General features: G+C 50.2%; 5 protein-coding genes across 5 annotated transcripts; 3 read left to right on the forward strand and 2 right to left on the reverse strand.

Annotated features, from left to right (window-relative positions):
* Nucleotides 1-1,247: 1,247 nt before the first annotated feature.
* AtWU_04042 (ATP-dependent Clp protease ATP-binding subunit) lies at nucleotides 1,248-4,037 on the forward strand (the record flags this gene model as incomplete). The annotated part of the gene is made up of 1 exon (XM_035499153.1): nucleotides 1,248-4,037. One exon carries the CDS (start codon nucleotides 1,248-1,250, stop codon nucleotides 4,035-4,037), a length of 2,790 nt encoding a protein of 929 aa, XP_035355046.1.
* A 470-nt stretch (nucleotides 4,038-4,507) lies between these two features.
* AtWU_04043 (polysaccharide deacetylase family protein) lies at nucleotides 4,508-6,428 on the reverse strand (the record flags this gene model as incomplete). Its single annotated transcript, XM_035499154.1, has 3 exons — nucleotides 4,508-4,962; nucleotides 5,052-6,143; nucleotides 6,335-6,428. The coding sequence occupies 3 exons, from the start codon at nucleotides 6,426-6,428 to the stop codon at nucleotides 4,508-4,510; spliced, it is 1,641 nt and encodes a 546-aa protein (XP_035355047.1).
* A 3,342-nt stretch (nucleotides 6,429-9,770) lies between these two features.
* AtWU_04044 (uncharacterized protein) lies at nucleotides 9,771-11,139 on the reverse strand (the record flags this gene model as incomplete). The annotated part of the gene is made up of 4 exons (XM_035499155.1): nucleotides 9,771-10,438; nucleotides 10,497-10,630; nucleotides 10,684-10,965; nucleotides 11,048-11,139. The coding sequence occupies 4 exons, from the start codon at nucleotides 11,137-11,139 to the stop codon at nucleotides 9,771-9,773; spliced, it is 1,176 nt and encodes a 391-aa protein (XP_035355048.1).
* A 4,917-nt stretch (nucleotides 11,140-16,056) lies between these two features.
* Nucleotides 16,057-17,851, forward strand: AtWU_04045 (putative choline transport protein; the record flags this gene model as incomplete). Its single annotated transcript, XM_035499156.1, has 5 exons — nucleotides 16,057-16,239; nucleotides 16,309-16,355; nucleotides 16,413-16,492; nucleotides 16,551-17,043; nucleotides 17,095-17,851. The coding sequence occupies 5 exons, from the start codon at nucleotides 16,057-16,059 to the stop codon at nucleotides 17,849-17,851; spliced, it is 1,560 nt and encodes a 519-aa protein (XP_035355049.1).
* Nucleotides 17,852-18,314: 463 nt separating this feature from the next.
* AtWU_04046 (DEAD/DEAH box helicase) lies at nucleotides 18,315-21,349 on the forward strand (the record flags this gene model as incomplete). Its single annotated transcript, XM_035499157.1, has 2 exons — nucleotides 18,315-18,589; nucleotides 18,658-21,349. 2 exons carry the CDS (start codon nucleotides 18,315-18,317, stop codon nucleotides 21,347-21,349), a joined length of 2,967 nt encoding a protein of 988 aa, XP_035355050.1.
* Between the last annotated feature and the right edge of the window lie 312 nt (nucleotides 21,350-21,661).

A 21,661-nucleotide genomic window follows, 5' to 3' on the forward strand; every position in this document is an offset into this window, starting at 1 on the left:
ATTTCATGGTCGGAACTGGGTCCGTAGCCTTGAGGGTGTCTCACATTTCACGGAGGACGAGATCCCGGGCGATAGCAGAGGGGAAATAGTTTGGCTCATCCAAGCTTGAGCATCCCAGGGAGAGAATTAAGAGGGGGGTTCCCACTGCTTGACGTCACGCTCGGGCCTGGAATGACCTGATGAGGCCATATCGATGCGCTGATCGCGTGGAGGGGTTGTGAGGCGGGGGAATCATATTCACCACGGAAGAGAATTAATCGGGATAGATGTCTCCGAATCATCATCTATCAGGGGGGAGAAATAGAATTTGTTGGTTGCAGGGCAGGGGAGGAAATGTTCACGATCTCGTGTCAGGAGAACAAGGGCTGTTTAACTCCCCGCCCTTCCCGGGTCCTGAGAAAGTATCAGCAGAAAAGTCCTCAAGCATTGAAGTTGTCATGGACCACCACTACTTAGTACCACTACCACTACCACCACCAACAAGACCAGGAACTTTAATCCCGGCCAGACCAGAAGGATTGCATGCCAATCAAGCCCGGGCGACGCCAACGTGGGGGGTTCCTCTCCATTGCTGGAGGCGATCCTAACACGCCAGGAGTGAATCTGGCGCCGTTAGCGCCGGACAGATTCCTGGAAATGTCAGGGCAAGACTCTAATGAGATGGCCCGGGACATAGTCATCGTAGAAAAAGAGGTGGCGATAGTGGATACGACGAGAAGTTGGCCGTTTCAAGTTGAGCGAGACTTTGATGAATGAGAGAGACACACAATAATATCATTTGAATTGGAATTTGAATTTGACTTCAAGATTCTTTTCGATCAGGGCGATCTCGGCTCCGAAAACGGCAACTGGCCAATGTCAGGTCACATGACTGGATATAATTCCCCCACTTGTTGGCCTGATCTATCAGGCCAGAACAGGCCAGCAGGGTCAGGCCTCAGCACGTGACTTCTGGCGGATTGGCGGTGCTTCTGGAAGGCGGTGGAAGCTGCCAGTGTCGTCATGAACCCAATCGGGCATCTGAAGTCACGCTCTATATTATGCAAGTCGGCATCATCTTCGTCTCGCCCTCTTTCTCTCTCACCAGACTCAATCAGCAGACCAATTTCTCTCGTTCACACGGAACATTGCTTCCACATAATCTCTGAACATTTCCTCAATCTTCTCACCTTTACATACACCTCACCTACCATAATCACTGATTAGCTTGATTCCGTCCCACATTCTTCCCTCACATTCCGCCCAATATGAACGGCGCCCAATTCACAGACAGAGCCAACAAGGCCTTGCTGGACTCCAGCAGTCTGGCAGAGCAATACTCTCACTCACAGATCCTCCCTGTTCATCTCGCCGTCTCTCTCCTCAACCCTTCTCCCGATGAATCCAAAGACCAGCAAGCCCCCGCTCATCCTTCCCACGAAACCTCCTCCGCCCCTCTCTTCCGCCAGGTCGTCGAACGCGCCCATGGCGATCCACAACTCCTGGAACGATCCCTCATGAAAATGCTGGTTCGTCTTCCTTCTCAGGATCCTCCGCCAGAGACTGTCAGTGTCTCTCCCGCACTGGCCAAGGTCATCCGGTCGGCTTCCGAACTTTCCAAGACGCAAAAGGATAGCTATGTTGCCATCGACCACCTCATCCTCTCTGCCGCGCAGGACTCGCAGGTTCAGCGCGCCTTGGCCGATGCCAACATTCCCAACGTCAAGTTGATCGACAGTGCTGTCCAGCAGATCCGTGGTACAAAACGGGTCGACTCCAAGACTGCCGACGCCGAAAGCGAAAACGAGAACCTGAAGAAATTCACCATCGACATGACTGCTCTGGCCAGAGAGGGAAAGATTGACCCTGTCATTGGCCGTGAAGAGGAAATCCGTCGGGTGATTCGCATCCTGAGTCGACGAACCAAGAACAACCCAGTACTCATCGGTGAACCCGGTGTGGGAAAGACCACCATTGTCGAAGGCCTGGCTCGTCGTATCGTGAACGCAGATATTCCGGCCAACCTGGCTCAATGCCGGCTGCTGTCTCTCGATGTCGGCTCGCTTGTTGCAGGCAGCAAGTATCGCGGAGAATTCGAAGAGCGGATGAAGGGCGTTCTGAAGGAGATCGAAGAATCAAAAGACACCATTGTTCTCTTTGTCGATGAAATTCATTTGCTCATGGGCGCAGGCTCCAGCGGCGAAGGTGGCATGGATGCTGCCAACCTGCTGAAGCCCATGCTCGCTCGTGGTCAACTGCACTGCATTGGTGCGACCACATTGGGCGAATACCGCAAATACATCGAAAAGGACCAGGCTTTCGAGCGTCGTTTCCAGCAAGTCCTCGTCAAGGAGCCTTCCGTTCCGGAGACCATCTCCATCCTGCGTGGTCTCAAGGAGAAGTATGAAGTGCATCACGGTGTTAACATCCTTGACGGTGCTATCGTGTCCGCTGCCACGCTGGCCGCGCGCTACCTGACCGCACGCCGACTCCCCGACTCGGCAGTTGACCTGATCGATGAAGCCGCCGCTGCCGTGCGGGTGACCCGCGAATCCGAACCCGAAGCGCTAGACAACCTGGAGAGAAAGCTCCGTCAGTTGCAGATCGAAATCCACGCTCTCGAGCGCGAGAAGGACGATGCTTCCAAAGCCCGTCTGGAGGCCGCCAAGCAAGAAGCAGCCAACGTTACCGAAGAGCTGCGGCCTATGCGCGAGAAGTACGAGAGCGAGAAGCAGCGCAGCAAGTCCATCCAGGATGCCAAGATCAAGCTCGACTCCCTCAAGGTCAAGCGTGATGAAGCAGAGCGCTCTGGTGACACCCAGACGGCCGCCGATCTCGAGTACTACGCCATCCCCGAAACCAAGGCTCTCATTGAGCGACTTGAAATCGACCGTGCTAAGGCCGATGAAGAGCGACGGGCACGCCAGGGCGACGCTGGCGAGGCTCTGCTCGCGGACGCAGTCGGTCCCGATCAAATCAACGAAATTGTCGCCCGTTGGACCGGTATCCCCGTGACCCGGCTCAAGACCACCGAAAAGGACAAGCTGCTGAACATGGAGAGATACCTGGGCAAGGTCGTCGTTGGTCAAAAGGAAGCGGTGACCTCAGTCTCCAACGCCATTCGACTCCAGCGGTCTGGTCTCAGCAACCCCAACTCACCCCCTAGCTTCCTGTTCTGCGGTCCCTCCGGAACCGGTAAGACCTTGCTGACCAAGGCCCTGGCCGAATTCCTCTTCGACGACCCCAAGGCCATGATCCGCTTCGACATGTCCGAATACCAAGAACGTCACTCCCTGAGCCGCATGATCGGCGCTCCCCCAGGCTACGTCGGCCACGATGCCGGCGGCCAACTAACTGAGAGCCTGCGCCGCCGACCCTTCTCGATCCTCCTCTTCGACGAAGTCGAAAAGGCCGCTAAGGAAGTCCTAACCGTCCTCCTCCAACTCATGGACGATGGCCGCATCACCGACGGCCAAGGCAGAATCGTCGACGCCAAGAACTGCATCGTCGTCATGACCTCCAACCTGGGTGCCGAATTCCTCTCCCGCCCAACCACCAAGGACGGCCGCATTGACCCTCAAACCCGCGAGCTGGTCATGGGCGCCCTGCGCGACTACTTCCTCCCTGAGTTCCTCAACCGTATCTCCAGCACCGTCATCTTCAACCGTCTCACCAAGCGCGAGATCCGCAAGATCGTCGACCTTCGTCTGGACGAGGTGCAGCGCCGTCTGGAGAACAATGACCGCAACGTCATTATCCAATGCTCCGACGAAGTCAAGGATTACCTCGGTGAAGCAGGTTACTCCCCTGCTTATGGTGCCCGTCCGCTAGGACGCATCATCGAGCGCGAGGTGCTGAACCGTCTGGCGGTGCTGATTCTGCGCGGTAGCGTGCGTGATGGTGAAGTCGCGAGGGTGGTCATGCGCGAGGGCCGCATTGATGTCCTTCCTAATCATGAGATTCCGGTCGATGAGGATCAAGATATGATCGATGAGGAGGATGATGCGTTGGCGGAGATGGAGGATGGTAGTGGAGATATGGATTTGTATGATGAGTAGATGGAAAAGTGATTGATTGATCGGTTGACTGAGCGATTGTTTCCTTTTACGATGAGATGATGAGATGATGAACTTGCTTGATTTCTTTCTTTCTTTGTGATTAATTTTGTGTCATACTTGCGTTGCATATATGTTTGAAGAAATTGGGCTGGGCTGTACAGCTGATAGCATTTTCTATCGAGGTGATATGATATGATAATATGGGGATTGTTGCTATCAACTACTAGATGGCATACATGCACATTTTTCTTTGCACTTGTGTGTATAGTAATAATGATAAACTGGACTGGATGTCACTTTTTCATTACTAAAATGACCTTTGCTTTTCAGTCAAAACCCTCTTCCGTTTTCTACCTTTTGGTATATGGACGTAAGCAAATCACCAACCCCCTTTAATATCTGAGTAGAGTACCAGCGCAACGCTACTACTTTCCCAGCATAAGTCAAAAACGAGTCTCATCACTTATTACCTACGCAGATTTCCCCATCTCCTTCTCCCTAAACCACTTGGCCACCTCCACCGTTTGACAAAACTCCACCTCATCCCCCCAGCTCTTCAACCAATTCAAAAACCGTTCCTGCATCCCGATCACATGCACCATGCCACTTGTATCCGGATGCATGAGAATAGGGAACAGCGGCTCCTCCTCGTTCTCTCTGATCCATAGGAACCGATCTTTCCACATGTTCTCCATGACCCGCGCGTCCGTGTAGCCATGTGAGTTCGGTGCATGAGGAAGAAACTGCATTGGTGTCATGTCTTCCATGTACCAGTTGCAAGGGACACAAACGAGAGGGCGCCGGTCTGAGGAAGCTGGGAGGGGTTTCATCCAGCTTGAGGCGGGCTTGGAAAAGTCGATGGGTTCGATGGCTGGGCGGCGAGGGGCGAAGATGGGGTAGCTGTCGTGCTCGGTAATGGAGGAGTCTGGTTATTGGTATCGTTAGTTTGTAGGTTGTTGTGTGGTAGATGGACATGGAGTGGAAGGAAAGGTCAAGGAGGGTTGGGGAATATACCATATTCGAAGCCGAATTCTTCCAATAGATCTAGAGTTGATTCACGGAGCTGGTATAATGGAGCTCGATAGCCAACTGGTTTCTTTCCCGTGAGTTTCTTGGCAATGTCGATGCACTTGACTAGGACGTCGCGCTCTTGTTCCGGCGTCATTTGGTAGGCGCCTTCGTGGGCGTAGCCGTGCAGTGCTATCTCGCAGCCAGAGTCAACTACTTGTTGTACTTCGTCCGGGAAACTCTCGGCAGAGTGGCCCGGGACAAACCACGTGCAGCGGTCTGCGAGATTGAGCTTCTTGAGCATGTTCAGAAGACGTGGAACGCCGACTCTCGCGCCGAAGAAGCCCGCTGAGTAGTCGGCTAGGATGTTGTCTGGGCTTTTGCCGGTGCCGAGCCAGCCGGAGACGGCGTCTAGGTCGATGCTTATGGCGACGCGGATTTTTTTGCTGACTCTGGTGAGGGATCTAGGGATGGACGGGGCAAGGCTGGTTGAGGTAGATTCGTTTTGCGTGTTATTATTCAGGTTGAGGCATTGGCCTGTAAGGTGTCCGGCCGCGCGGTGGGAGGCTAGGAATGCGATAGTTCGGGGGATTGAGTCTGTTTGCTTCCCTGCTGCGGGTTCAACTGGGGTAATGATGTTGATCCTCGCCTGACTGTTGAGACGGACAATATCGTTCTTCACCCTTTGGGCCAACTCAGTGTACAGTTTGGCCTGTCCAGGTGTCTCGCCTCCTGCCACAACAATAGCAAGATTTTCTAGCTGCTTGCCGGCAGACTGCTGGGCTGTTTGAGCAGCTCGCAAGAAGTGTTTGATCGTGAGGAAGGTTCCCCGTACATTGGCACAAGACGTTCTCTCCCAGTGGTCCAGTGGAAGATCCCATATGGGGAGGTCATTTCCTTGTCCAGTGGTTATGGAATTGACAACGAGGACATTGATGGGGCCGAGGCGTTGGCTGGCTTGGGAAATGCATGATTGAATGGAGTCTTCATTTGTATCATCGCCCTTGAGGACGTGAAGTCTAGGATGCACATCGTTTCTGTTTGTTTCAGGGATTCTCACATCATGCAGATCAAACGCCGTGACTTTGCATCCTTGGTCTGTGAATGTGGTTAGTATTGAGCTGTCTCATGCAGAACACAAGGCACATAAAGGCGGAATGTGACATATAGAATAGTTCAGCAACAGCTGGTGGCTGTCACTACGGTCATCAACTACAAAAAGATGGTAGGCTAAGATACGCTTGGGGCTTGCCTCCAACTAGCACAGACAGAGTATGTAAGCAACATACCTAGAAATTCCTGCACCGCTCGCCTACCGATATCTCCTGCGGCACCAGCGACGAAGACGTGAAGGCCCTCAAGGCCTAGAAATGATGGAGACATGGTAAGCCTGACGGTCCTTGGATATTTTTCTGATAGAGTTTCAGTGTATCTCTTTTAATTGGAGACTCAGTCCGCCTTCAGTAGCTCGTAAGCTATACCACCCGGTTAGTCTACAGATCCGGGCATACTGTTTGCAGGGATAAGGTAGTAGTGACTAAGAGTACAAGTGCTTACAAGGGAGAAGTTATGCCGCATGCAGAATGTCGAACGGTCCGCTTCCTTCAATGCAACCAGAACCGATCCTTCTTGATTCTGGATGAGGTCAACTCAACGCTAATCTGTAAAGAAATTGTCAATCGGCATGCAAAGGAAGCGTATAGATGAAGCTGGAGGGGAAGAGGAAGCCCCGCATCACGTGCCAGTCATGCCGAATCGGGACAAGGTAAGTAGTACATGACAACACAGCATCACTAATAGGAATGCTGCCAATGCTGATAACGTGCGTCTCCTTAATATCGGCGCCCAACACACCATTTCTTTTAGACCCCAGTCCAGTGGCGCTGGTACTGTGCAATATATTGTGCTTGATTAGTGGTTGGGTCTCGAAAGTCGACGGATGGCAGAATTTTGCAAAGCACGCTGGTTAGTGCATACTGCTATCACGACAGTAGATTAGACCAATCCACACCAAGAAAACGGCGTCTGCTCCTGAAAAGCGCTCTAGCCTTCATTCGCGTTAGGATAAGGAGTTGGTACCGATTAGAGTAATCAAGCCCACACTCAGCACGGTTGCTCTCCGCCATGTTGCCCACGGGAGAAATTCGGGGTGCAGTGGTCGGAAATGTTCAAATCCGTGAACAAAGTTCAGCGGCGTCTCCCATGTCTCGGACGAAGCATCCTCTAACACAGAATGATTCGGAGGGAACGCTAATCGACTGGCTCAAAACACTGAGATCATGAAGCTAACAGGAGGACTCGTCATCTTTCCCTTCCACATACGCTAAATCAGTCAGTGAGGGATTCAGCAGTTCGCACCGAGGTGATCAGCATGCGTTGAACTAAAGCCACGTGGATCTGCAGTCCCCATACAAAGACGAACTGCAGAGGTTGTACCGCGAATCTACTGTCTCGCGTGGTGTAAGATTTCAATTAAAATTTACCACACAGACTCAAATGCTGTATGAGTAGGTGTGGGCTTGTGCGACCAGACGTTGAACCCCATGTGTTATGAAAGATAGTTTATATTGAATATCCCAGGCACAGCTGTATTATTGGGACCGTGGCATCACCCATAATGCAGGGTGCTCAGAAATTTGCAAAGGCAGCCGAGCATTGGGGACCGTGCTGGCATGTTGCATGAACTGTCACAAGATTCTGAAGAATCTATAAGCTTTCGGATAAGAGAAACTATCTTAGGACCGAACGCTTAGCGGGACAAGTAACTGCTCATTATAGAGCGTGATTTTCTCCTTTAGCGGTGACCCTCTCTCTCAAGTGAAAGTCTGGTTCTCCGAAAGTCTACGGGACAAATGGGCGAAAGTGACATTTGATCAACTGTGGTCAATCCCGGGAGACATTTCAATAGTTCAAACGGCAGACTTTGAGAGGTAAGGCACGGGCGTAAGCGGGCCACACCAATCTGCTATTCTGCTGTCACCGAAACTGAGACGAGATCTGGCGCAGCCTTGCCTAGTTGCTTCTGTACACCTAAAAAAGAGGAAAAGCGAGACAACGGTGTTGTTTTGAGGGACAATATTAGTCTCACTTCGACCTGAAAAGACCGAGTGTGTAGTCTGTAGTATAGTGGCAAACCAGCGCCACACCGCGATTCTAACCCTGCGAATGACGGGGTTTGTTGAAGTTCTCCAAATCCCGCTACGCTCGCGATTTGTGCCACTGGGCTCAGGCTTGGAGATGCTGGCCAGTGGTGCGAATGTCGATCACTGGGGTAGTCGGCTGCGGCTACTGTCGCTGTACCTTACAGCGCAAAGCATGCCTTCGATTCGTGGAAAGCTTTGCTACTCAGCCATGCCTTCCGTACGGCGTACGCACCTGAGCAAGTTATTTCCGTCCATGCTGAACGGACCCGTGGGCCGAATGATGAAGTTCGGCATCGGGGAATCTAAACTTAAGATCATTCCCTAAAGTGGTTGCTGCTGGGTGGGGGATGGGGAGTGGTCCCATGGACCACATGCCAAATAGTCGCGCAGATAGGTGTTTGGGTACAGCCAATCTGAGCAAAGAACATTCCTACCCGACTGAGACGCTCCTTGATGATTGTTGGTAGTTATTATGGTTGGATGACTGATGATTATGATGGCTGGTGAGTTTTGCGGAAGATAGTGGGTTCCCAGTCTTGCCAAAGCGGCCGCGGTAGAAGTTAAGGTTACTACCTAGTAGCAGACCAAGTCAGCACGAAGTTTATCAGGCCCCGGCTTCTTCGGACGGCACCTGCCCCTTGGCCGTAGGAGTTCTTTAACTTCAGAGCGTGAACTAAGTTCCTGTCAGCCAGCCTCTGTCTGCTCTTGGCACGGACACCAATGTTAAAGTTCGCAGTTGTCAAAAAGAGAAGCGTAGACGAGTGATACCTGATCTTTTACTAGATGCAGTATCGCCTGATAACCAGTCTTAGTGAGACCATGGAATGGATGCGGTCAAACCAGCCCCCGTACCAGACGTCATAGTCTCAATGGAGAGCACCTTTGAAGTTTGGAGATGCAGAAGCCAGCATGGTGATCGCCAGAGAGGAGAGAGAGAGAGGGACTGGAAACTGAAAGATAATCAGGCACATCATTGGGGAGGAGAGGAGACAGGTGACTTTTGTTATATGATTTCCATTATTACATAGCAAGTCCGCCAAAAGAAGCATATATTACGGTAACTCGCACGTAAACCCCAAAGTGGCCTGTCACAGGAAGATCAGGTCACGGGTCGGCAGGCTACGGATGAGTCCCAGGGAAGACGATCTTCTGGAAAACATTTGCCAAACGCGGCCTGAAATTGGAACCGGTTTATATGAACGTATAGTCCATTGTCTATCTATTACTATATCACAATAAGTTTTTGTCTATCCTCGTCGCTAAGCGCCAAACATCCCCCCCTCTATCTTCCGAACCATAGTCGTAGTGGATGCCTTCTCGGCATCTTGGTCCCCCACATGCCGATGATCAGTGGAAATATGGACGTTAAGCGATGGGGTGCCGAGCAAGTTATGTACAATAGTCAAGCGGACACCGTTATCAGATCAGTCCGCTAGCGGGACCTGGGGTGCCATGAAAGGAAAGAAAGTTGATCAAGAGAGTGTTGTCCAAAAAGAGAAAAAGGAAAAAAGGTTTCTATACAAGCGTTGAGAAAATGAATTCACGGAGAAAGGAAGTAAGTATCATGAAACAATCGTGTCCTTCATGGTTCTGGGAGTCGGCCCTCTGAAGTTTGGGCCTTCTTGGACTCCCAATACTCAGGTGGTCGTGTCTCGCGCTCCACCGTCACCGTCACATCCTGTCGGATTCTGAGGGCCCGTTCGGAGCCGTCCTCACTGGGCTCGCGATCTTCGCTCGGCTCCAGGCTGACTTCCGAAATAGTCTTCTGGGGCGCAACAACGGTGCTTTGGTTGTAGTTGTGCATGCTGTATTCGCCAGACTGCAACTGACTGTGGGGACCGTAGTGACGAAATGCAGATCCCTTACTTGTCCAGGGACCAGTCCGATACCGTTCGGTGGTTCCTCGTCGTGACCCTCCGGTCCAACTCTTGAGCGCGGGGAACACATCGCGAAGGAGGGACCAAACAAGGGGTAGGTTGGTGACCAGGATAGCTACTGTCGCTTCCCGGAAATACCAGTTCATGTAAACATAGGAGATGAGAGAAGGAACGAGACAATAGAGTTTGTTCAGGAGGGCTGCGACAATGACGAAGATTCCCATGCCGAATAGGATCAAGAGAATCAACTTCTGCTTAAGAGGCACTCGAACTTGAACCATAAGTGGGAGGCCAATGATAAGCATGAAGACGTCCGCAGATATTGATAGACATCCTTGAACAATTTCATAGTACTGATATGTCGAGCATTGGTCTAAATAGAAATTAGTGACTGGCAAATATTTGTCGCGGGGCTTATCGCTTCGACTGACCATAGGGAGTAGGCACGGCCCAGTAATTCGATAAAGGCCGGCAAATTAGGAACAAAGACAATTCATTGCCAACGAAGCCAATGGCGACATAGACAGCGAGATAAGTCACCCATTTTCGTTGGCGTAGTCCTTCCCTGGTAACATTGTTAGACAGGCAGAATAGTAGTCGCTGGATAGAGAATCATACGTGATGCGGGCATATATAACCAACATGCATGCCTTCATGGCATAGATGGCGAGGAGGAAGGAATGCTCCGATACAAAGACCCATTTGCTTCCCCTGACACGATCCGCCTTGATGGCAGGTGTTAAGTTCTTTATATCATTCTCGTCCATCAGATTTGATCCGCCTCCAGAGGCGACTTCATTGAGAGCGACACATAATAGGGTATACCAGACGACCGCGAATAGCATCAAGTAATCATCTGCTTGAAGGTTCTGGTAACCTAATCGACGTATTCGTGCTACGCTATACAAAGGGAGTCAGTCAGTAAGAAATACTTAGATGCACGATCATCCGCAGAAGATCTCTCTGGGTCAAGGGAGCTCACAATCGTAGGATGGCCCCCAATACTCCCACGCTGTATAGGGCCCATGTCTCTTTTGCGAAGCTTGTCGCAAAGGCGGAGTCTAGGCTCGCCATCTCACTTGAGTGCAGCCTAGAGGAATGCGATAAGGCCGGTCAATTGAAATCACCTGAGGGAGGGGGTACATATGCAGGGGCCAAAAGGGACATGGGCCGATATAAAAGGATTCACGCACATATTGCAATAATAAGGTTCTAGGGCCGGCACATTGGCCGAGGGGTGATGCGTCCGAGTCAATCAATCAGCGATCCAGATTTAGGTATAAGCTGTCCACATAGTAGCGATAGGGGAGACAGGGTAGAGTAGATGAAAGAATCCAGGAACGATCCTTGACGATGCGTGTGCATCGGTGGATGGGCGAATAGTATGGACTCGAGCCGGGGCCGGGTTTATCAACCAGACTAGTACCAAAGAGTTAACACCCTCTGAGGACAGAAAGCAGCGCATGGGGCACAGCAGCAACACCTTCAGGGTTAGAACGGACAGTGCCCGAATGGAAGTAAAGTAAATCAGACAGGCGGATCCGTAGTGGCCCAAGTCGGCTGCGGGGCTTCTAGCTAGACTCCCACTACTTCCACTACTACTGTGTACAGTAGTAGGCTACTAGTACTGCTTACTGCTTGCCTCTGGATGGGTTGTCTCCACGACGCCAAACTAGCAGGGATTAACGTGGGGATCCAAGGTTCCTTGCTAGGAAGTAGGAATATTGAATTCGAGCTGACCAAAAGTATACCATGGACACTTGCCGACTTCCATCCATTCCCATTCGTCCGGTACCTGGGCCTTACCAAGCATTGTTGCTTCCTTTCGGGGAGAGAAGGTATCATTGGAGTGACAGTACTAGTACTACTATTCTCACGAGGATGTAATTATTTTCTTTTTTTTTTCCCAACTCCTAGCCGACTGTTTAGCAGCCACAGCCGAAATAACTGCACAGACGGTGAGGAGTGGCCAATATGAGGGGCATCTTTTGCCGCCTGAATCATGGAGCAATTGTTCGCAGGTACAAAATGGAGCGATCGACCATCGAACCCCACTTCCACTGCTGCATACGTATACTGTGCGACTCCTTTGAACCTCTGTGTGTATGCTGATAGGTGTTTAGGTATTATGAAGTATGAATTTAGCACAATATACTCGCTCGTGGACATAACCCACCCGATATCAAGTGCGACAGGCAACGGGGGAATTTTGAGCGAAGCTAATTATACCGTTGACCACGCCTAAGTACTAGACTACCAAAGAACGTGCAATTTAATTCACAAAGACCAATACTCCACCAAACGGACACAATACAGTTGTGTCACCCACCAGCCTGCGTGTATTTATTTGATTTTCTGCGGTGGGCTCCCGCTAGTGGCAACTTAATTTGGATCAAGGGCCCACTTAGCCGTGAACTTAAATGTGCCCCCCCTCCCCCTTCCTCCACAATTCAGCCAGTCAGCAAAGACAGCGAGCCTGTGCTTCGATATTGCCAGCCGGCCAGCTCTCTTGGCTCTTTGCACATACCAAGACGGAAGGGACGGTTCCATGCCGGGAAAAGAATTTAAGCATTCAGTTAGCTGAAGCCTATGAGAGAAAAGAGAAGGCTCGGCCCCTCCTACAAAGTACAACTATTTCAGTTCGTGGTACTACTACTACAGTTTGTAATGTAAAAAAGTAAAAGTAGAAATTTTCATCCTGCTGCCTTGGTCGTGTGAGCCGATCTCGAGCAGATCCTCCTTTAACCCGCCAGGGTGTCATAGGGCCATGGGCCCATCCATCTCCCCCGTGGAGTAGGCGATCGGTTATACCCATTCATAAATCTCAAACCACTGGCTGGTGGGTTGAGCCGTATTTTCTTAATTAATTTTTCATTTAGCCACTCACGAATAATCTCTGCGGCGAATTATTTGTGTTTTCTACGTCAACATCTGCGGCTTTAGCTGCATCATGGACCCGGCAGGATCGGGCTAGCCTCGGGAAAACCAGGGCTATTAACGATGGATGCAAGCGACACCATTTCGTGGTGGATTAACCGAGGAGTGGTACGCAATTAGGTGTTACACTGGGAGCTTGTTGTTTGAGTTGTTGCTGCTGCTGCTGCCTCGAGCTAATCAATGCTACCTTAGTCAGGGGTCTGTTAGTACTTTCAGTAACCATCTGGACGATCCAAGTGTCCCTGAATCTTTTGAGTTCGCTCTATTGTATGGCATGATCCTACTACTTTGTTTGTGCACAATATATATGCGAAAATTTACACTCTGAATATCAAGAAGATTATGCATTCGCAGGTTATCCCACCCTGCAAGGTACCCCGCGCTGCGTGCTGCAGGCTTACTTTCTATCTAGTCTACCCATCTAGATCCCTCTGAAACTCGGATAGTGACACCACAACCCAAGGAACCCCCTAACGATTAAACTTCAGCTCAGTATAGTATGCAATATGGCTACTCCCAATTCATTCTATCGATACAATCCCTCGTATTTTCGTTTAAACCCCCCCCCCCTATACTTTCGGAAACTGCCCGTGAATGACCTCAATATGCTCTAACAATAAATGTAGCAGCCCTCGGAAGCCCCGAAGGAAGGCAACCTAGTTTCAGACAAACCATGCCTATATGCGACATCACCACCGGCTTGGGCTGCAGGGTGGTGTTTAGACTGAATCTTTCGATCCAATCAAGGTGATGGACACGATCGATTACCAGATCGGTGAACCTAGACGATTCTTAACTAGCAGGGATGTACTATATTAAACTTTGGGGGGTTACGCCAGTCAGGGTGAAGGATTTCGACTGGGCTCAGTTTTAGTCGGAGGATTATTAACGAAACTTGATTGTATAGTGTGGTTTCATTAGACATCCACCGTCATCAAGAGTATGGTCCGTGTTCTGGAACAGCGGGATTCTATCCCGCTGCAGCTACGCCATCACTACCATTGTTTTGGGTGAACTATTAACCCAAGAAAAGGGCCGTTTCGCATCAATTCTACGCTATTAATTAGGGGCCGTTGATGAAGGGCTAGGAAGACTGCCGGTGTTTCTCCGAGTAGATGGTAGATGGGTTTTCGTTTTGCAAGAGATCCTTCGATCTATATTGAGTGAGAAGATTATCTGAACGCTAAGGTGCGAAGTGAGACAGCTTATTGTTTCTAGGAGAGATCAGCTTCGGTTCTGGAAGAAACGGGTTCTCACAATGTTTATTGCCCTTTTCATCGTTCTACACAGTAATTGCGCTAATAAATTAAAAACGGGACGGAAGTATGTCGCTGTCCGTTCTTCCAAGCCATTGATTCATTCATACTACGCTATGATACTGGATTTTAAATAAAGAGTTGGCCAGACCCTTTGAAAATACAACCCAAGCTGAGGGTCTAGTTCTGTGGTAGCTGAATCCCCCCCCTGCCCACTAAGCACCCACGTCCTACCTCCGGCCGAGCCGAACGAACATCCCCAGTGTAAGCGCTGCGCCAGGCTTACTAGTATAGCGTGGACTTCTTTCGGCGCACTAGAACGTTCAAGGTCAAAACCCCGGCCCTATGGGAGTTTCAGCGTCATCAGCTAAAATACTGAGAACTATCTCAAGTTTGTAACCATATCACAACTTGTGAATAATCATCATGGATAATGGGAATGTAAAAGTCAGTGGCATTGTTTGGTTAGTCTAATAGAGAACAAAGAAAGTCAAGCCCACGGTCGGATGGATTCGTGGCGCGATTTCCACAATCGGAGGGTCTCCACTCTTCAGGGCTTGGCAACAGCAGGCTGTGGTTACATGGGGTTTTTCTCAGTGGCATTAAGCAGACGGGGTCTATGAGTGAGCTACTTCCACATCGAGGAACCTTACAATGAAGAATACCCCCGGAGGTACCGCTGCAGAATTTTCCGACTATATTTGACCGTATATAGATAGATAAGAGATATCAATATGTCACAAGTAGCAGAAGCAGTCTGGAAGCGTTTATCAAGATCGAAATGTTCTAGTCGTTGTATCTTATCAGGGCTCCTTATTAGACTTAAGTGAACAACCATGAGTAGTAGATAAGGCATTCTGTTCCACCACCCATTATGCCTGAACATCGCTGTGAAATCATCCACCTCTCTTACAATACACTCGACTGTCACTCAGATACACCCATCTGCTGTCTTCAGTACTATACATATATCAATGTACATGATCTCCAACTCCAAGACCTCTAAGAAGCACAGATGAAGTCGGATACCCCATTGTGGGGAAAAGACCTGTTCACCTGCCATCCGGACTCCATTCCATCCAAATTATGATCGCACACCTAAAATCAACCTCAACCACGAGGGGATCAGTGGATTGCAGATGAAGGTATATCTGCTACAGCTCCCCCTTTGGGAATGGTGTCTCTCCGCGTGCTGCTGCTCTTAGTGACCGGCGGGAGCCAGTCAGAAGCCCTTCCCGACCCGCTCCCGTCCAGATTGGCCACCACCAGCCAGTCTCTTCAGGCAATGATTGGACTGTTTCCCTCTGAGGGTTCCAATATGCTCCACCGGTTGGAGAACCACCGGGTCTTTAGGTCGGTCTCATACTGTCTACTCCCTGCTGTATAGTGAGAGAGAGGAGGGTGCCCTGCCTGGGTCCTGCCTGTCTTTCCCCAATCGACTATAAACTGGGACTCATCCCAGTGCTGCTCACTTCCCTGATCTTCATACTCACTTTTCTTCACGGTCATACGGTCATCGAAGGAGCAATGTCTGGGCCTACGTTCTCCTGAATTGATTATTCGAGGCTGCCATCTAATTCGATACCCGCAAACTTCAGTCATTCCTTCGTCGATCTCTATACACTATTGCTTCCGTCGCCTGGATTCGTTTACCTCAAGCACAAGAGCAGTCTTTCGCTGATTAATTCGGAAACAACCTCTCATTTGTACGCCTCTATCGACATATACGTCTTGCCGTCTCGTCTCTTCGTCTCCAGATCCAGTTACAATCTTCTGCGTATACGCCCCGTCCCTTGAGATGGCCGCCGAGAAGGAAGTAGAGAAAGTGGGAACAGCCGAGGCTGGGGATGATTCGACTTCGATTGAAGTGGTCAACGCCTCAGGTCATCGTCAGGAAGTCGAACGGAACTTCAGTCTACTGAGTATTTGCGCTGTCGCTGTTACGACTGGAAATACATGGATTGCTCAAGGTGGCAGTGTGGTATGCTAAGCTAGCCTCGACGCTTTTCATACTTATGGTAGAGTAAATCAACTGACAGTATCTTCTTAGACAACTGCATTGAGCAATGGAGGACCATCAGGTGTGATTTACGAATTGTATGACGCCACTCAACCCTAGAGGAAGGCCCAAGCCGTCACTAATCGTGATTCTAGTATTGCTGTTTCAGTTTGCTACTGGCTTGTTGCAGCATCAATTGCTGAACTGGCATCTGGAATGCCTTCTGCTAGTGGAGGTATGCTCTTCTACAAACACTGATCATGACTTTGTTAGGTTGCTGACAGAACTACCAGTCTATCACTGGGCTTCGATCACAGCGGGAAGATACGGTCGTGTTTGCGGTTTCTTCGCTGGCTTTTGGAACTCCCTCGCCTGGATTCTCGGTGCTGCCTCCATGTCCGCTATCCTAGGGCAGCAGACTGTCTCTATGTATGCCCTCATGCATCCTGGCTTCGTCCCTCAGGCATGGCATATCTTTGTCAGCTTCATCATCTGCACGTGGCTTTGCTGCTGCATCGTCCTTTTCATGAACCGGTTCCTCCCGCATATTGGCAATCTTGGCATGTTCTTCATCTTGGCTGGTGTGTTAATCACCATCATCGTGTGTGCGGTCATGCCCCATGTTAAGGGCTCAGGCTATGCCACAAGCAAGGATGTCTGGAGTAGTTGGGAAAACGACACCGGTTATTCTAGCCAGGGCTTCGTTTTTGTTGCCGGTATGCTCAATGGAGCATACAGTGTGGGCACTCCTGATTGCTCGTCACACCTCGCGGAGGAAATTCCTAAGTAACTTTCCTATCATGACGATAATATCTTTGGTATACTAATGATGAACAGGCCAAGCCGTAACATTCCCAAAGCTGTTCTGGCTCAGATGGGCGTCGGCTTTGTCACCGGTATCTTCTACATGATGGCCATTTTCTATTCAATCACCGATCTCGACGCAGTCATCAATAGCGTCTACGGATTCCCCCTTGCCGAGATTTACCGTCAAGCAACAGGATCCCGGGGCGGTGCAATCGGTCTGCTTATCGTGGCTTTCATACCCACAGTCATCACTTGCGCTGGTTGCTACATCACTGCTGGTCGCACCTTGTGGACTATCTCTCGTGACGGAGCAACTCCTTTCTCTCGCTGGCTCGGACATATCAACACGCGGATGCACAACCCCTTCAATGCCACCCTGGTATGCGGTGGCATTGTCACTATTCTTGCTTGCATCTACGTCGGATCCACCACTGCCTTTAACGCTTTCGTTGGCTGCTTCGTGCAGCTGTCCAGTCTCTCATATTTCGCCGCCATCTTTCCGCATATGCTTACTCGCCGGTCCTCGTTTGCACCCGGTCATTTCTGGATGGGCCGTATCGGATATCTAGTCAACCTTTTGGCATGCATCTACATTCTCGCTTTTGTTGTGATCTTCTGTTTCCCTTACGCCCTGCCCACCGATGCCGCTTCAATGAATTACGCCAGTCTGATGACTGGAGGCTTGACGATCTTCGTGTCTATCTGGTGGCTTTTCCGCATGAACACATATGAGGGGCCCAAGTCTATTCCTATGACCGACAAGGTGATTGTGGCCGACGCGGACTAAGCGTTGTTAGATTAGGAGGATGTTTTTGGGTTATGAACATACTATAAGGCGCATCAGACCGAGCAATGTTGTTGGCTTATCACTAAATGCTGTGCTCTATCTGACGCACATATATCTAGAATAATATTTATGAGCTGTATATAATCTTGACACTGATTCGGTTCGAATGCAATGCGTTGACCTCCGTAGGTGGAAAAACACCGTGCTCAAAAACCAATGATTATGTGAGAAGCTTTCCAAAGCTTCCATAAAAGACTGAATCCAATGTAGACAGTGTAGATGCTATAACATATAGACTCTACAAGGCACGGCATGCCTTACTGCCGTAATAGGCAATAAGCACTGTATCATCACGTGATGTCGCGACACCCGCGCGTCTCGAGGCTGTCGCGTGCAGCAGAAAAGACTCATCAACTCCACGGTGCAACTGTCCAGCAGAAAGCATCAGGAACCATCAATCGTGATGGTTTTCAAGCCATTTAAGCCTCCTTCTATGAGGAAGCCCCTTCAGCCTACCGTTTCGAGACCAGCTGTGCCAACTGAGACTTCCGAGGCTGACGGCCGTCCAGCTAAGAAGCCGCGTTTACAGCCAGAATATCCGGCAGATGTTGAGAACACAACTCCGGCCGTTGGACGACTGGTGAAGCCTGTAACTCGACCCAGGAAGGATGTGGAGCCCTCAGTGGAATCAGGAAGCCCTGGTGATGTCTCTGGAGATAGGTATTTCAATGTCCTATGGTACGTGCAGTCTATCCTGTTATATTCGGTCCTAAGATGATAGCTATGGAGGCTAACGAGCTGTGAAGGCGCAAAGTCACTACGAAGAAGAATAAAACGTGGGATGGCGACGGGGTCCTAACATTACGCGATGGAAACGCCTACTTGCAGGATGTTTCCGGAAGAGACATGGGACGGGTGATGTATGGCTCCCGCCTCGAACCTGGTGTTATGCTATCGATCGGAGGCAAGGAAGTGGAAATCGATTCCGAAATGTCTAAGAAAGAGTACTTGTCTGGTCGTCAGTACCTGCAAGCGAAAAAGGCGCCACCTCCTTCGACAACGCCGCCTACCAAAGCGTTCGTTCCTGTTCGAAGCAGTACTGGTACTTCTGCTTCGACGACTGATGCTAAGAGCCAACCGGCAAAGCCTAATGTACCAATGCTCGCCAACCCTGCTTCGAGGAAAGGAACAGTCACTGGCACGTACAAAAGGCCGTTGTTGGACAGCACTGTTTTGCCGCCCACACCGTTGGAGAAGCCTGTTCCACGCCATGATCCTAGTCAGCCCGAAGCGCTGGTCATGAAACGACCGGATTCGGTGCCAAAGGGTAAACAAATTGTTGATGTTGTCGTCGATCCGTTTCTGGCTAAACATTTGCGACCTCATCAACGCGAGGGTGTTCAGTTCTTGTATGAATGTGTTATGGGAATGAGGTCTTTCAACGGTGAAGGAGCTATTTTAGCAGATGATATGGGATTGGGGAAGACCTTGCAAACCATAACCCTCTTGTGGACACTTCTGAAGCAGAATCCAGTATATGACAGCCCCCCGGTCGTTAAGAAGGCTCTCATTGTTTGTCCGGTCACTCTAATTAATAATTGGAGGAAGGAATTTCGCAAGTGGCTTGGAAATGAACGAATTGGAGTTTTTGTCTTCGATGATAAGAGGAAACGACTCACTGATTTTACGAGAGGAAGGGCTTACAGTGTGATGATTGTGGGATATGAGAAGCTTAGATCGGTGCAAGAAGGTTTAGCCAACAGCAACGGGGTCGACATCATTGTTGCCGATGAAGGTCACAGACTGAAGACGCTTCAGAACAAGAGTGGCCAAGCTATCCAATCTCTGAATACGACAAAGCGAATCATTTTATCCGGTACGCCCATTCAGAATGATTTGAAGGAGTTCTTTGCCGCGGTAGACCTTGTCAATCCCGGCGTCTTGGGAACTTTCAAGTCGTTTGTTAGGGAATTCGAGGGCCCGATCGTCAAGAGCCGACAGCCCGAGGCGACTAGAAAGGACATAGAGAAGGGAGAGGCGAGGAATGAGGAGCTCCGAGAGCTCACCTCCAAATTCATGCTTCGAAGAACAGCCGATATCCTGGCCAAATATCTCCCTCCGAAGACGGAGTATGTGCTATTTTGCAAGGCGACGCGCACGCAAGCGACCATCTACCAGAACGTCCTCGCCTCCCCAGTTTTTCAAAGCGCCCTCGGAAACTCGGAGAGTGCTCTCCAACTTATCACTATTCTCAAAAAGCTCTGCAATAGCCCATCTCTGCTTACACCCAGAGATGTGAATGAGAAGCCCAGCGAGACCATCGCCGCTCTCTTATCTTCTTTACCACCGAATCTCCTACGCCACTTCACTCCCTCATCAAGTGCCAAACTCCGTGTCCTGGATCAGCTACTCGATGGTCTACGCACAAAGACCTCGGAGAAAATAGTCCTTGTCTCCAACTACACTTCTACCTTGAATCTACTAGCAAACCTACTTACATCTCTCTCCCTCCCCTTCCTCCGCCTGGACGGCTCCACCCCCGCTCAGAAACGACAATCACTAGTGGAGGACTTCAACCGCCTCCCATCGAACCTCTGCTTCGCCTTCCTCCTGTCCGCAAAGGCTGGGGGTACCGGGCTCAACCTCATAGGTGCCAGCCGACTCGTCTTATTCGACGTGGACTGGAATCCCGCCACTGATATCCAAGCCATGGCACGTATTCATCGTGATGGCCAAAAGCGTCACTGCCGAATATACCGCATCCTCCTCAAGGGCAGCCTCGAAGAGAAGATCTGGCAGCGTCAAGTAACCAAAATTGGGCTCGCCGACAGCGTCATGGAGAAGAGGGACAGCGTGGCCCAGTTTTCGCGGGACGAGCTCAAAGACCTGTTCCGTCTGGACGAAGAAAGCAAGTGCCAAACACACGAGCTATTAGGCTGTGACTGTGGAGGTAACGGACAAATCGTCCCACCAACGGCGACCGAGAACGAAGACGAGGAAGACGACCACTCATCCTCAAGCTCCCTCGAAGACTTCCCCGATCTACCTACCCTCATTAAAGCCTCTCAAGTAGACATGGAGAAGCAAGAGCGTCTAATCCGATCCAGATCCAGATCCCGACCCACAACTCGCAGGTCGAGGGCGGGGAGGTCCAAAAATGAGGACGACGATGAAGACGAAGATGAAGGCGACAACAACACCGAACCCGCGAACCAACAAAAGAACCGAATCCAGCAATCCCTATCACAATACTGTCACATCGACCCCGTCCATCTCACCGCCACTGATACAGATACCGCCGAACTAGTCGAATCAACCATCGACGACGATGTGCTTCTCTCTTTGCTCAAAGACGAGGACAGTAATAGAATCGGATATGTCTTCAAAAAGGCCAGCACAGCAGCAGCTGAGGCTGAGGCTGAGTCTAAGACGAAAGAAGATGGCAAGGACGGGTCTTTGGCGTCTTCTTCGGTTGTGGTTATTCCGGATTCGGATTGATTCATATGTCGACTTCCTACGTACACATACACATGTACTCATAGAAGCGCATACATACCGACATACACATAGTATAGTTATACGAATAGATGCATGCATGGGCTAAGTGGATCTTAGTGTTTTTGTGTATATAGAAGTATGCAATTGGGATTCCTATTTTCCATTTCTTGATACTACGGACTTGTATTTGCACGGATATACAGAGTCTAAATATGGTAGAATAGTATTGAGATTATGAAATACTATGTTATTACAGTGCCGGCTTGAAGTTGAGCATGTGTGGTGAAGAGAAATAAATCAGTGAGGCCTGAA

This window comes from Aspergillus tubingensis (assembly GCF_013340325.1).
Source record: "Aspergillus tubingensis WU-2223L DNA, scaffold_6, whole genome shotgun sequence".
In the NCBI taxonomy this organism is placed as follows: Eukaryota; Fungi; Ascomycota; class Eurotiomycetes; order Eurotiales; family Aspergillaceae; genus Aspergillus; species Aspergillus tubingensis.